Source organism: Megalobrama amblycephala, unplaced genomic scaffold (assembly GCF_018812025.1).
Source record: "Megalobrama amblycephala isolate DHTTF-2021 unplaced genomic scaffold, ASM1881202v1 scaffold265, whole genome shotgun sequence".
In the NCBI taxonomy this organism is placed as follows: domain Eukaryota; kingdom Metazoa; phylum Chordata; class Actinopteri; order Cypriniformes; family Xenocyprididae; genus Megalobrama; species Megalobrama amblycephala.
This window is the reverse complement of record NW_025953341.1, coordinates 840060-857060: the sequence shown is the minus strand read 5'-3', so window position 1 is coordinate 857060 and position 17001 is coordinate 840060. Positions and strand designations below refer to the sequence as shown.

General features: G+C 35.3%; 1 protein-coding gene across 1 annotated transcript in view; it reads left to right on the top strand.

Annotated features, from left to right (window-relative positions):
• The first annotated feature begins 917 nt into the window (after positions 1-917).
• Positions 918-17001, top strand: part of il1rapl2 (interleukin 1 receptor accessory protein-like 2) — a 44888-nt gene continuing 28804 nt past the window's right edge. The window contains exons 1-2 of the mRNA XM_048179657.1: positions 918-5021; positions 13474-13603. Coding sequence (XP_048035614.1) covers positions 13476-13603 — 128 coding nt within the window. The 5' untranslated portion in view covers positions 918-5021; positions 13474-13475. The remainder of the gene's footprint in view (positions 5022-13473; positions 13604-17001) is intronic.

The following is a 17001-nucleotide window of genomic DNA, read 5'->3' as shown; positions in this document are numbered from 1 at the left end:
ATGGAAGCTGTTATCCCTGCAAAGAGCAGATCATGTATTAAATGCAATGTCATTAAAGTCCCTGTTGATGTAATGATCAGGTGTCCCAATAGTCCATATACAGTAGTGTAATTGCATTACAGCTGGAAACTGACATGTTAGCCCACACCAAGTATGTGTTCTGAGAAGCATAGAAATTGAAGTTAGGCGGAGTGGGATAAGAAGTGGTTGGAAGATTTATATTTAATAGGAAAGGATGGAAGAGTTAATGGGAAATGGAGGCATCAGCAGAAGGGCCACAATGTCCTCAGTGTGTGAGAGGAAGTGAGGCTGTGGATGGGAAGTGATGGGTCCAGATGCACAGGGTCAGGTGTCATGACGTATCTGGACCTCGAGGACAGCTGGTGCTTGCTTGTGAAAGAGAGGCATCAGCCAGAGACAAAGAGATGTGATGCTGGATAGAGATCCATTGTCACGCACTCACTGGTGGAGTGAGTCTGCTCAGTAAGACCATGACCAGAACATTTTAAAGTAGGCAGATCCTGCTAGGCGTGAAGCATACAAGATTAGTTGTTAGTCCTGCTCTTTACAGAAGATTTGTATATGAATCTTAATAACTAGATCAGCTATCTGATGCTCTGAGCTTTTAAGCAATTCTCAATAGAGAGAAGCTTTTTACACACTGTGAACTTAAACGTTGGTGAAATATCCACAAATTTTCACTTTTTCAAATGGCAGGAAAAGACTCACAGATTATTAGTTAAACCTTTTTTAAGGTCTGCCTAAGGGGTGACTGATGAAAATTTAGCTCTGGTTAAGTTGCATGAAACCGTGTTAGCACAATACCAAAGCAAATATGATACTGGGTATACTTGTGCTTTAAATGGAATTCATCTTCATACTGACTCATTGTTGAGGTATGAGGTATTTAAATGTGATGCAGAAAAGTAAAACTTGATGCAATTTGCACACAAATTATCTATTCACACAGAGAGAAACAAATATTACTTATTGAATAATTCAATTACTGCAGGTTTGCAAAAAGTCTAGTTTCTGTATATCCCAAAGTGTTTGAATATAGAATTTCACCCTTCACACCACACCATTTTCTCTTGAACTTTGTGTTAATGCATTAACTACAGTAAAACATTCCATTAATCATTGATCATTTTAATCTTTTGACAGTAGATCTATAAGTAATGGACTTTTTAAATAGACCAAGTAAAACTGCAACTGTATGTCAGAGAATATTGATTTTGGACCTGGTGTATTTTATTCTGTGATTTAATTAACTTGAACGGTGCATTGCTAACATGGATTCTAGAAGATTTTAGCAGGCTTTTCTTCTGGGCAGACACACAGATAGCAGAAGAAGTGAGAGGGGGTGGTGAAGTATTGCACAGGGAGCTGTTTGAAAAAAAAAATGAGAGGGGTGGGTGGAATGGAAAGTGGCACAATCCCATGAAATGGATGCGGATGAGCCGAGCTGTCCTTGTCTGTATTGCCTCTGCCAGGATCTGCCATTGGTTCTGAATTTGTGGTCATTTTCTGAGAAAATGTTAAGAAGCATTGTTCTTTAGTGCTGTTATTCTGTACTGTATAGCATTATAGCTTGTCTAATGGCCCATAGATAGAGTCCAAATGAATTCACTTTACTCTTGTGCATCTAAAACAATTGGAGCTGTCCAAAGAGACGCAGCTATTGCACCATTCAGAAGCACATAAGGTCAAGCTCAGATAGGACGTAAGTCGCTTTAACAGCTCGAGGCATATAGTTAGGGTAGTTTTTATCTAAACTCAGTTTGCCAGAGGCTAATGACAGTATGACAGCAGACCCACTTACTTTCGAACAATGTAATTTGAACATCAAGAGGACTTAATTTTCCTAACATTTTATTTGTTAATAAGCGGAGCTGTTAAAAAATTCTGCCCATGAAAATCCGAAGTCAGCAAAAGAAACCGTGCTGTGGTTTTTGCATCATTGTAACTAATTGCATTGCTCCAGAGACACTGTACAAATGCCAGTGGAGAAAGCCAGTCCTGTTCACAAGTGTTGAATAAACACGTTCTCACCGTATCATAAACACCTCACTGGGGTTCACAATTATCTCTAAACTTTACTGACATGGCAAAATGGTTATCTGATCACTGGCATGTGTGTTTGATCCCAGAGTAGCTGCAAAAAAAAAGAGAAGGGTTGGAGATGTAAAGGGAGTGTGAGCTGATAAAGACATGGAGAAGGGAGGTCTGGTGAACAGTCCAGTCTTCTGTTGACAAGAATGATAGCTTTCATTTGCATGCTAAAGCTGCAGCTGCCCCCTCAAGATGGATGAGGGTCTCGACCTCATCCCTCACTCCTTTTGCAGTATTCCTGCACAATATAGAGAGACAAGATTATACCAAAAGGATAAGCATTTATATAGCACATAATGAACCCAAACTCTCCTTGTAAGGTGACCTCATGGAACTGAGCCTGTTTGTCCTGAAAATTAGCTCAGTAGACAGTATAGCATACAGCAGTGATTCCGATTTCAAACTCAGGTGGCGACCCAACACGGCAACAAAATCATACAAAAAAAACATTGAAATTTATCCATATTTCTGTGTACTGAGCGCTTGGATAACATCTGTTTTCATTTAATTTCTATAACGCTTTTCACAATAGACATTGTTTCAAAGCAGCATTACAGAAATTCATAATATTAATCTTTATAATACCTTATTGCCTTATAGTTCACATTGAGCGGTTTGGAACTTCATGAGCAATAGTATAGTTTACATTTACTGAGATTTGCTATTAGTACAGTATATATCACTTTATGTGAGTATGTGTATGTGTATGTTTGCAGTGATATTCAGGATTATGTTCTCAGTGGCCATGAGTAGTTTTATTCGTGGTAGTGTTAAAAACCACATTTGTCCTACACATGCAATATATTCAGTTACTGTATACTACAGGGCTGTTGAATGCTTGAATATGATTGGTTAACGAAAGTTCTAAGGTGTGCAATTATTTTCAGGGAAACGCACTGCTAAAGTTGTTCCAGGCAGGTCTTATCACTTCGCCAAATGATTTCAGTTTACAGCCTACAACAGCAAAAGAACCGAAACCCACAAAGACATTGACCAAGCAAATAAATATAAACAATAGGATAAAAACCACAAATTATTTCCATGTTTTTTTGTTTTATTATGTACAGAAAGCACATACTCTCTTTCTCCCACTCTCTCTCCCACTCAAACGCACACACATACAGTACAGAGACAGAAAGGTCTTGTCAGCGTTGCTCTGATGATTTCATCAGTAAAATAGTTTAGCAACTAAAAAGCTACATGACATTTCTCACTAGTGAGGTAATATCGGTGCTGTGTTTGAAGCAGTTAAACTTACAGTTTCGCTATTAGTAGAGACACTGCTGTCGAACACTGTTGAGAGATGCAGAGACTCAATCAGGCTTAATCTCTCTCTGATAACTGCATGAGGGGTCATTTGCACTACACCATTTTCAGCTAAAAATGGAAAATTTTTTGGTTTTTGCCATTCATTTACACAAGAAGATGTAAATGGTTTCAAAACAGGTTTCAAAGTGCTAGTTTAAAAAAAAAAAACGATACAGTTATTGTATCTGTGTAGACTACAAAAATGTGAATTTGTGAAAACTGTGACGTCATGTGCATGATTATGTGTTCAATCTATAGGTGTATAGTTTTTTTTTTTTTTTTTTTTTTTTTTTTTTACAAGTGACATGGACAGCTACTGGTCTGGCAGCATAATACATCTTTTTTAATTGTTTTTGCAGATCTGTGTTAATGGGATCATTTTGACAACGTTTTTGTCTGTACATGAAAAAAGTGAAGGAAAAACTACTCTAAAATTCTGTTTTGGAATTAGCAACGGAGGCATGGGATGAGATGCTTAAGAAATGAGTCCGACTCCTATACACAAGAGCATTTTAAGGACAAAAACCTAACAAATGTCAACATCTGATCGATGTCTTGTGGTGTGGCAACCGTAAGTATGTAAGTGGAATAATTGACTCTTGTCCATTGAATTATTGGAAAATAAAGCTCACTCAAAGTAACTTCGCTTCGCATCGTGGCTGCATTACCGCTTCAGGTGTGCATTATTTTATAATAATTCAATGGCCCTTCGTCAATTTTTCCTTACTTAATGCCATATGTGTCTGCAATGGAAAACAGACATTTTATGCACTATAACAGATGGTCACATCCCAGATTGCTGTAATAGTTAGAAAAAACAAAGACGTCCTGTAGGTCATCCCATAGAGCAAGGTGCAAACAACGGCAGTTCCCGCATAGATCTATTTTCTAAATGTTTGTTATAGAGCTTATTATGAACAATTCATCTGTGCATATGTTAACATTGGTAAAAAATGTTTTGAATTCGTAATTTTTCATGAGAATGTCATAATTGGATCTTGTGGTGAAGCGACTTCTCTCTGGTGACGTTTGCAGGACTTCTCCAATCATTCAGTGAGTTTCAACCCACTCCTGCAATCTGCAACGCCTACATCTCAACATCCAATCAACAACGATTAACCACCCTATATTTTTCTTTTTTGAAAATCCACTCCATAATCCACAATATACTCGGATGTACTTCACAATGTGGAAGAAAAGATTTGTTGTTGTTACTTCAGTAAGGGCTCTATTTTGTACCTGTGTTAGTGCAGAGCTAGACACTACAGGCATGCTCTACGTCTTATTCACTTTTTGTGGGGGTATTCAACGAAACTTGCATGAGAGGTTCAAGTTAATGTGATGACAGTCAGTTATGCCTAAACTGAGAGTGTACTTGCACAAAAATGAAAAAAACGTTACCCTTGCCCAATGACTTTACAAATAGAACGTACCGGGTTAGACAGCAAAGAGGATGTAGTTTTAAGTTATTGAGATATATATTTCATTCAGTACCCTATTGCTAAAGTGTGTTTATTGTTTTGCAGCACTTCTTACAACCAGACCACCAAAAGTCTTGTTCCCATCAGAGAGACAGGCCACAGCTATAGACGTCCAACTCGGTGAGTCCTTCTTCACAATCTGACAGACATGCCACCCCATCTCTACAACACAAAAAAAAATGTTTTTTTTTCTTTTATAAAAGTGCTTTGTTACAGTCAGGCATGATGAATATGAAACAAGTAAAACACAAACAACAAATGCGGAGAACCACAGAGCTCATGACCTTGGCTGAATAATTCCATAAAATCAAAATTAAGGCTTTGTGGAATTGAATCCATCTCTGCTAACGTTGAGGTCATCTATACTCTCCTATAAAATGACAAAATGTACTTTAAGCAGATGATTTTAAAATGTAGTCTTTCTCTTCAAGGAAAACGGGCCAAAATATTGATAACATCTTTTTCTGCGGGGATGCGTACACTTGTTTTTGTCCAATAAAATGGTCCGTAGAAAGACAATATCCCTCCCCTTTATTTATACATAGCACATGCACAGATCTAATACTACAACAGTCAACAGATACTGTAATAACTCAGGCATAAAATCATAAGCAAATAATATGACATCCTTCTATTAGGATGCATCATTCCAGGCATGGGCTCTTTATCAGAACCGCCACTCACATATATTGATTTACATATATTGTGGCCGTTCATTAATGGTACAATCTTTCAAGGGCTCTTATGTTATCCTGCACTGTGATGTAAATGCTCTTTTAATTATTATTAAGTATCCAAGTTATTAAGAGTTTGTAACATATCACAATTTCCTCCATATTATTTACATACTATGGCTTGCATTAAAACACTAAAAAAAGTACAGCATATATTGGTGGATATGATTTCCAATGAGACTTATAAATAAACTTCCTTCAGCTGTATAAAAGCATAGTTTCATGAATAGCCAGAAGTTTCTGCAGGTTCATTTACCCTACATGTTTAGCAATTCTTAGCAAATGGACAATTAGGAGAGGATGCCACAAATGTAGGATGTAATTGGTGGTCAAGTGGTCTCTGGTGCTGTGATATGCATTTTATTCATTTTAATGATTAACAAGGAACATTTTTCATTTTTGTGTGAGATCGCTACATGGTGAATAGAAGCAGCAAAACAAGCAGTTTGAAAAGGAATAAAATATTGCCAGATTTTTATGTTCGCATTCATCTGACAAATACTTCTTGAATGAGTTTCAGTATATATTTTGTCTCATGAAAATATTTGTCTAAACTTTAAGATTATTCACATTATTCACAGTGTTAACATGTATATATAATAAACTTCATTCAGAAGTACTAATAGTTCAGTCAAACTATTTTCCCCAGTATTTGTGTGGGCTGATTATTTTTTGACAATTTTATGCTTGTAAAGCATCACTCCACTTTTTGCATTTCTAAAAATATTTCTCTAAAGAACTCTAATAACACTGACACGACTTGTAAGGTGCAGCCGTATCCCTCATGAAGGGAATGCCACGACAGATAAACTGTCTTGCTGCCAAAGGAAATGACTAAAACCACACACCCGGAAATCATCCTCTAATCTGGCATCTGTATTATGAACGTACAGTAACTGAAACATTCACCCCAGCACAATACAATGTAACAAATACTAACAGTAACTTTCATTTAATCACTGTGGCGTGCAGAATTTTTGCAGCATTTATATCATCTGACACAATCAGTCCAGTGCCTATATAAGAGGCATTTCTGTCAAACGCCTCCTCTTTCTTTTCAAAGTATTTACTCCTGTCTGGATGCATTTGTAAGGCTCCTCGTCCAACCTCGGGCTGTTGTCAGAAGCAAAATAGCTTGAGATTTCACATGTTTAATCTGTCGGCTCCCACTAAATTATAACACATTATTCGATGCATTGACATTGAGACAGCACAGGAAATGGACTTTCTGAGTCATTGAAATGTCAACTATTTCTCAATAAATTAACTGTATGCCAGATGACTGCTAGCACTAGAGATCTGCAAGCATTCTACAAGAAGTCCATTTGCTGGTAGTGTTGTGCAATTAAAGCATTAGTCAGAAGTGTCTGTTACACAGTGAAATTGTTTTTACATTTTCTGTCATAGTGACATTTTCAGAAGTAAGCAAACATTTGCTTTACACACCCAGAGCAAAAAAGATGATGGTCAAATTCTCAGACAAGTGCAGTGTTCAAAAAAAGCATACTATGATGTTTCTGAAAGTCTCTTATACTCACCAAGGCTGCATTTATTTAAACAAAAATGCATTTAAAAACAGCAGTATGGTGAAACATTTTTTAATATAATTTAAAGTAAGTTTTTTCCATATTTAATATATTTTAAAATGTAATTTATTTCTGTTATGCAAAGCTAAATCACACGAAAATGCGTATCAATAGTATGAGTTTGTAATCTCGTAGAATATATACGCCAAAATGAGTTTTGGCGTGCTTATGGTACGCAGTTTTTGGCGTGCATATGATACGCACTTTATGGCGTATTATACGTACGAAACCCCCACTCCCCCACCCCCATCCTACCCAAGATCATATACACGCCATAAAGTGCGTATCATATGCACGCGAAAAAACTGTATACCATAAGCATGCCAAAACTCATTTTGGCGTATATATTCTACGAGATTACAAACTCATACTATTGATACGCATTCTCATGTGATCGTGCTTCAGCATCGTTACTCCAGTCTTCAGTGTCACATAATCTTTCAGATATCATTCTAATATGCCGATTTGCTGCTCAGTTATAATTATTTATTATTGGTGCTCAATTATTAATAATGGTTCTTGTCATTATCAATGTTGAAAACAATTTTTGCTGCTTAATATATTTGTGGAAACCATGATAGTTTTTCATTTTTTTTTTTAAAATATGCATGTCATGATTTCTACAAAAACATTAAGCAGCAAAATTGTTTTTCCACATTAATAAAACAGCTGATTGTTTTTTAATTGCTTACACATTAAAAGTGGTACTTGAGGCCCACTCAATAGTGAAACCATTCACTCACATATCTAATCTTCAGACCAAGTCTGCAAAACTGTAAGCACGTTATCTGCTTTACACTCAGTTTGCAATTGTAAAACAAACTTTTTGCAAAACTCTAAACACAGTTCTCTACAGTAGACACATAATTTAAAACTAACAACATGTGTTTCATTTGGAACCTACACCCAATGATCATGTGTATAAAAAAATAATAATAATAAAAAAATAAAAAAACACTTACACCTAATTTGTTCACTTAGAAATCAAATGTTTGGAGAAACAAATATATTTTTTACCATTGCATTTCTGTTTATTTTGTAAATATATACTGAATATGCATATTAGTAAAGTCAAGTCACCTTTATTTTTATAGTGCTTTATACAATACAGACCATTTCAAGGGCTCTTATGTTATCCTGCACTGTGATGTAAATGCTCTTTTAATTATTATTAAGTATCCAAGTTATTAAGAGTTTGTAGCATATCACAATTTCCTCCATATTATTTACATACTATGGCTTGCATTAAAACACTAAAAAAAGTACAGCATATATTGGTGGATATGATTTCCAATGAGACTTATAAGTAAACTTCCTTCAGCTGTATAAAAGCATAGTTTCATGAATAGCCAGAAGTTTCTGCAGGTTCATTTACCCTACATGTTTAGCAATTCTTAGCAAATGGACAATTAGGAGAGGATGCCACAAATGTAGGATGTAATTATTGTGCAAGTGGAAGTGGTCTCTGGTGCTGTAATATGCATTTTATTCATTTTAATGATTAACAAGGAACATTTTTCATTTTTGTGTGAGATCGCTACAGGGTGAATAGAAGCAGCAAAACAAGCAGTTTGGAAAGGAATAAAATATTGCCAGATTTTTATGTTCGCATTCATCTGACAAATACTTCTTGAATGAGTTTCAGTATATACTTTGTCTCATGAAAATATTTGTCTAAACTTTAAGCTTATTCACATTATTCACATCATTCACAGACCATTTCAATGCAGCTTCACAATAGTAACAAATTCAAATTATGCTGTAAAGCAGCTCTGTCATTATTCAGCTCAAGTCACAAGATAGTAGTGTTTTACATTTGTCATATGTGTGTGCATTTTGACATGGCTATTCATTTGATTGTTTGGTAGATTTACCATGCAAATTTTTTTTAGAAGAGTTCAAATAATTTTGAATGAACTGTTTGCTTTTGCAAGAGATGTGTGATGTTTTGCATGTTGTGTGCATATTTGTGTGTAGAGTTTGGAGAAATGGAGCATACTTTCAGAAATTGTGCATAAGCAATTAAAAAAAAACTGTAATAAAAATGTTACTAGTGCAGCAAATCAGCTATTAGAAGGATTTCTAAAGGACTGACACTGAAAACTGGTCTGGAGTAATTCAGCTTTGTATCACAGGAATAAATGACATTTTTGAATATATTAAAAAGGAAAACTTTTTTTTAAGAATTGTGATAATATTTCACAATGTAACTTTTTTACTGTATTTTTGATCAAATAAATAATACAGCTTTGGTGAGAGAATTCTTTCTCACCAAAAATCACAATTGTTCCAAACTTTTGACTGGTATGTACACAGTTCCTGGATCAATGACTACATTTGCTAAAATAGCACACACATGCATACTCATTGTTTGGTCAGACAGACTTGACCAAATGTCAAGATATTTTACACATAATTGGATAAAAAAATAAAATTGCAAAATAAAACGTTTAACTCGTCACATTCCATAAGATCATGTGACAAATGTTGAAAGTCTTGTTCTTTAAAGAAGTCGTTCTCTTGTTCCTCGGTCAGTGACGCTCTCACACTGCTGCCACCTGCTCAGATTCACAGATGTGACAGTGATGCTCACCTCATGGGTCACAGGTCGGCCACAGTCAGTCTGTTCAGTGCATGACAGTAGCTGTCCAGAGCTCAACATCACCTGTGTTCATAGTGTAGATCGACAGCGCTGACTCCCTGGAACCAGAGAGAGCACAGTGAAAAATTTTGCTTATTTCAAGGTGAATTGTGCAATTTCTGCACCAAACAAAATTACAAAAAAGAACTTTTCTGTGGACATTGAGTTTGCTGTTTGTTTGTGCTCAATGCCACAATGCTGGAGTGTCTTTGGTGCTTGTCAGAGAATTTCTGAGGTGTTCTGAGGCTCTTTTGTGTCACTATGGTTGCTAAGATATTGTCGATCTACTGTTGTGTGAAAGTTATGTGTAAGTTATAACTTACCTAGTTTTGATGTAAAGGGCCACTAAGTTATACTCACAAACAGGCAGAGTTATATTTCACTCTTCAATAAACAATTAACCATAAATAAAGTTATTAAAGGAGGGATAAGTAGATTTTGAAAAACGCTGTTGGACATTGTTGATATTTAAAATCAACCCAAATAAACCCACCCTCTCTTCATTGCTCCACCTCCAAAACTCACTCTCCAATCCTAACCACCCTGCTCCGAGTCGGTCTTGAACCCCAGCCCAATCGCTGCTGGCAGGCAAGGCGAGTGCACTAACAATGACGCTAAACACCGCATTCTCTAGCGGTCGTCAGTGCGCATTGGTTTACCTGTACAACTCTCACTATCTGGCCACTGTTACACATGCAATGCGAAAGTGGATGTCTGTGTTTATCACAGCTGATGCGCAACAAAATGCTTCATGAAAAATAAAGCACAGATGATGAACGAATGATAAGGAAGCACAAAAAATGAAAGTACAGTACACAAGAGTAAATACAAACGTTTACAGATATTACAGAGTTTGTTGTTAGTCGCCAACAGCACAGCAGCTCCAGACAATCATGACACACAAAACCAGTGTTACTCACATGTGAAGCGGAATCAAAGCAGCCTCTGTGTCTGTTTTCAGACCTTCCTGCTTAGCTCTCTCCAGTGCTGGAAAGCTTTTCTAATATTAATGCGGGTCCTAAAGTTCTTGCCCAGTCATAACCCTTTGTTCCAGTGATATTCTTTTGAGCTCTTTTGTATTGTGTCTCATCATCTCTCTTTCTGTCTGCAGTTATTTTATTTTTTTCAGATTTCCTCTTACTCATTCTGTCTCCTCGACCATTATAGCTACTGCTGATTGGTTGCACGTTTGTTGATGGTGTCGGCCAACTATGTTTTTCAAAATCTACTTACCTCACCTTTAACACATGCTCATAAATCGTTACTGTATTACAGTTTTTTTCAACTGCTTACACACAAAATCCTTACTTGTCAGACAATTTCTGAAACCTGATACTTAAACACCAGAACCACACACCAAATCTGCAAAACTATACACTAATTATCGGTCTTCGCTTCAGTTTTCAATTTCATAAAACACTTTTTGCAAAACACAACACACAATTCTCTGTGTAACACACAAAAATATAACAAGAATATATCCTTTTTCAAACACAACCATTGTTTCTGTCCAACTACACATTGTTGATGTGTTTATTTTAATTTGTACTGTGTAATACTGTATTCATAACCACAAATTCTTACAGTAAAAAAAATAAATAGTTTGGTTGCAATCTTGCTTTCATGTTTACCGTGAATTTTTTAACATCTCTCAGCCAATTACTTTTAATTTTTTACAGAAATGTACATAGGAGCTCATGAAAGAAGAGCTTTAGGTTTTTTTCATTTTACAAGAGATGCGAGGCATTTTGCGTGTGCAATTCTTGGATTTGTGTGTAAAGTTTTAACAAAAAAGAGGCATAGTTTTGAAATTGTGTGTAAGCAGTTGAAAAAACTGTAATTAGTCTGAAAGGGCCATTTTGAGCTATTCCATGTTTAGTTGTTTTCTTTTAGGTTGAATCATCTAAAACAAGCTTTTACTTCAGTCCAATTCCTAAAATAGTATTTTGATCATGATCCGAACACCAGATGAAGATTGTGATTATTACAGACTATAAAATGAATGTGAAAACTGAAAAATGTGCTATACATAGCTCATGTTTAGATTGTATGCATAGTTGACCCTGATCATCGAGGAAGTATTTTATTATGTATGAGAAACCATCTGCTATTTCTTTAACAATGAATTTTTGTGTGTGTTACTCGGCACAATGATCCTCAAACACACTGGATATGATTACTGGAGCAAACTGGATAAGTATTCACCATTAAAACATTGTGGCTGGCCACAGCCTCATTCATTTGCATCTCCTACCATTTTCTGTCTCTTAAAAGCTGTAATTACAGGCAGAGGAAGCTCTTCACTGCCTGTGCTGTTAATGCTGTTGAAAGGCCTGAAGGGTTTTTAGACATTATTTGCATATAATCAGCATATGTGAGAATAGTGGATCAGTGCCGTAAATAAAGCAGTATTATTCAGCAGGTAACTAATGGCAGTGAGTTTATGCAATCCGCTTGTCTTAGCAATACTGCAACATGAAAACAACAGTTCTCTATACAATCAGCATTCGGGTAATTAAAAGAAAAGCATTTTGACACTCTTACTCTAAAGAACTGTATGCTAAGATTAATAATTTGAAGGATTCAGAGCATAAAACCTAAAAAAAAAAAAAAAAATGGCATGCTTATTAATCTATGCATTTAAAGACCACATTAAAAATACATTTCATACAGAAAATAAGTTGTATCTTTATACCCGCGTTAGATGCAGGATTGGGCTCTACATCTTACTCAATTATTGTGAGAGCACTAAATCTAAGAGCAATTTTCATGCCAGCACAACACAGTAGTGGATGTGGGTGGAAGTGTTTGCGCTATCAGTGGGCAGACGTGCTGAAACCGGAGGTGTATAAAGAGGAGGTCAGTGTAAAGAAACAGTGCCAAACATCTTTTTGTGGAAAATGGGTCATTGCTCTTTAGGTGTCTGAGAACATGATTAGGATGTGTAAGGCACTTTTTATTTTTTACATAAAGGTTGCACCACTTGACATTTACATTAAAATGTTTATTAAAAGATAAAAAAATAAATAATAATAGAAAATAAATATAATTTAAATCAATAAATGCTATGTAAAAAAAGATGAACTTTTTGATTTTTTATTTTCATAATCTTTGACATATACCGAATTTTAAGTGATGCACAGTTTGTCTGATGATGCTGTTGGCAGGCGTCTAAACGGCGTCTTACAGACAGATGCACAGGATGGTGTGGGCACGATTATTTCACCCTGTGAATGTTCCTTTTCTATGTGGGTGAGAATATGAGTCTGTGAGAGTTTCTTACTTTGACCTTTGATTGCTTTTAAAGGGTATTGGCCTGATTTGACTGCAGCAATGCATTAGTTTTTTCAAAGAGCAATGCTTTTATTCATTTGCTGAATTTCTCTCTTATATCTTTCCCTTGGAACAGCAGTTCAGTGTTCATTTGTCTGTTATACATGGGTTTTGTTTATCCAGGTCATTGTAGGATCTGCTCTTGAATCTCCTAGCATGAGTAAAGAAATCAAATATTATTATTTTATTTTTTTATTTTCTTTTATTTTTTCATGCAGGAAGAGATTTGATCTATTTAATGCTGATTAATATCTTATTTTGTTTTTCTTTTTTGACAGGCATGCGTCTCATCTTAGACTGCAAGGCTTTTTTCGGCTACAGCGGTGATTCTAGGCCCATCATCTACTGGATGAAGGGGGATAAATTTGTAGAGGAGTTGGAAGGACACATAAGAGAGAGTGAAGTCAGGTACTGTTTTCTTGGCTTATTACCTGTTACTACTTGAATTAAGAACAATAAACTATAAATAGATAGAGCATGCCTGATTTATCCGAGCTGAAACTGAAGAGCAGACTAGGATTATATAACAGCACACTAACAACCTACAGGGAAACAGGTGTGACAGCATCCATGATGATTACTGAGGGCGTAGAGACCTCTAGTGGACAAGTGTGCAAAAAGATGTACCCTGGATAGAATAAAATAGATTTTTGTTGCCACATGACAAAAAACAAAACAAGTTATATATACTCATTGGTGGGGGGTGGGTGGGGGTGATAACTTCACCCCAGAGAACAGTAATGGTGAGAACATAACACAGCTACAGCTGAATTGAACTGAATCCACTTTTCTGGCAAAGTATGCCTTGTCTGAACATATAAATAAAAATAAAAGTCACATATTTTCCAATATATGACAAGTGGCTATTCCTTATGTGTTATTCGATATGTTGAATAATTAAAAAATATTATTACATATATATATATATATATATATTGAAAAATAAATAATAAAAATATTATTCAATATGAACATGAACACAATTATAATTGAAAATTATATGAACACAATATGTTATTCTGTATATGTTCATTTTCCAATATTCCTTATATCGTTCAAATATAAGGAAATATATGTTCTGAACTCCCACCACCAAATTTCATATTGTAAGTTTTTGTAAGTTTCGTAATGGACAAGCTATCTACCCAGTGTGTTTCCCTGCCTACAGCCCGAGATGCTGGGACAGGCTACAGAACACAAGCGCTTTGGAAAACAGTCATGGGGGGTTGGACCCTTGGTCATATTTCTTGATGCATGTTTGATGGGTGAAGAGCTATTCTACTGATCAATGTGTTTGTTTCCTTGTTATGGTGTCAGAGCTGCCATAGCACTCGATGAGGGATGATGTTCACTCCACAAGAAGTTTCTGACTGACTCTGAATTTCCATAGTAAAGTCTTTGCTATGACTATCTTATAAGTAAATTTGAGTTACGGTATGTTGTAATTTTATAGTATTGCTAATATATGTGCCCAGAAACTTAGCCTGTAATTTGTTGCCTGTTGATAGTGTTTGGGTGTTTAGTGTTTTGCAAGTGTCTGAAATCTACAGTTATTTCAGTAGTTTATGATGTGTTCAAATCATGAAGTGTGACCGCAGCATTACACTTTGAAGGCATGCAGATCTCCAGCAGCAGAACTCAGTGTCTCTGAGGTTGACTCAAACTCACATTTTCTTCAGCTGAACATGGACACACACACACACACACACACACACACACACACACTGTCAGCCAACATGTCTGACAGCAGCACATTCTCCAAATACTGTTGTTAAGCCACCATCACCTTCCTACACTCTAAAGAAAAATGGTTCTAAACAGTACCAAATTAGGATTCTTCAGCTTGTAACAATAGCAGAACCATTTTCATTAGGTTCCATAAAGTACCATGCTTTAAAAGTGCTATGTATGACCTCAATAGTGTGATAAATAACCTTTTTAATAACAATTAATTATTTTCATTAATATTAGTATCTTTATATTATTAATGTTAGTATCATTAATATTATGGGTATTATTTTATTTATTTTTTTCATTTTATTTTTTTGGCCTGGTCTTATAATGTCTTGTAGCCTCTAATATGGTTTTACATAAAATAAAATAAAAAACAGCATGTTGTGTCAAATACGTACTTTTATTTTTTATTAACGTGAAATTGTAGCAAAAATGACAGTGCTCTAACAACAGTTATTAGCTGAATACATTAATAAATGACAATTGACATTGAACATTAATAATTACATAAGGAAGTAAAACAGAAAATAGATGTAGGTCTAATGAAGACCGAGACTTTAAGTCTGTCATTTTTGTGTAATTGAGTGGTACTTTCTCTCTGCAGATGATGAGGTTGTGGGATGTCACAGCATCTGAAACACACAATTGAGTTTAGAATCTGTCTCTTCCATTTGTTTATGTAAAGATAGTTATGTTAATGAAGGCCAAAAGTAGCAAAAATTGACAGAATGTGAGCCCCAGTGTTAAAAGTGATATAAAGTCATGGGATAGCTTTAATGCTTTTTTGTTTGTTTGTTTGTTTGTTTATTTGTTTGTTGTTTCTGGGTATGTTTATGCATAAACCCAAGTAATAATAATAAAAAAAGTCGAACAATATGGATCATAAATTCAATATCTCTTAGTGGAGAAGAGAAGTATCCTTAAAGGGTTAGTTCACCCAAAAATGAAAATTCTGTCATTTATTACTTACCCTCATGCCGTTCCACACTCGTAAGACCTTTGTTAATCTTTGGAACACAAATTAAGATATTTTTGTTGAAATCTGATGGCTCCATGAGGCCTGCATAGGGAGCAATGACATTTCCTCTCTCAAGATCCATAAAGGTACTAAAAACATATCTAAATCAGTTCATGTGAGTACAGTGGTTCAGTGTTAATATTATAAAGCGACGAGAGTATTCTTGGTGAGCCAAATCAGCTGTTCGGAGCGCCAAAGTCATGTGATTTCAGCAGTTTGACACAATCCGAATCATGATTCGATATGCTGATTCATTATGCTACGAAGCTTCCTGAAGCAGTGTTTTGAAATCGGCTAAATAAGTCATTATTTTGTTTTTTTGGCACATCAAAAATATTCTCGTCGCTTTATAATATTAATATTAATATTGAACCACTGTACTCACATGAACTGATTTAAATATGTTTTTAGTACATTAATGGATCTTGAGAGAGGAAATGTCATTGCTGGCTATGGAGGCCTCACTGAGTCATCGGATTTCAACAAAAATATCTTAATTTGTTGTTCTGAAGATTAACAAAGGTCTTATGGGTGTGGAACAGCATGAGGGTGAATAATAAATGACAGAATTTTCATTTTTGGGTGAACTAACCGTTTAACTAAACAGAGCTTGTGGTGGTCACACTAACATGTTCTGTTAAATAAAAAAAAAAAAAAAGGAAAAGAAAAAAAAAAAGACATGATTGGTAGGACACCAGATATTTGATATTTGAAAGTTAAAATGTATAGACATTTTAAGAAAGAAATCATTTACCTGTTGAGAGTAGGCATGGGCCAGTATGAGATTTTGATGGTATGATAACCTTAAGCAAAAATATCATCGTTTCACACTATCACGGTATTGCGATTACAGCTCTAAAATGTGTTATTTTAAAATGTCTAGTTAAAAACAACTTTTTTCCTTTGAACACAATATATTTCTAAACAACATAGAATATTTGGAAAAGTAGTAAACATGTAAATAATTAATATAAATAATTTAATTCTTCTTAATTAAAATTAAAATTATATAAATAAAATAAATGCAGTTATTTAAGTGAGCCTAAACCTGCAG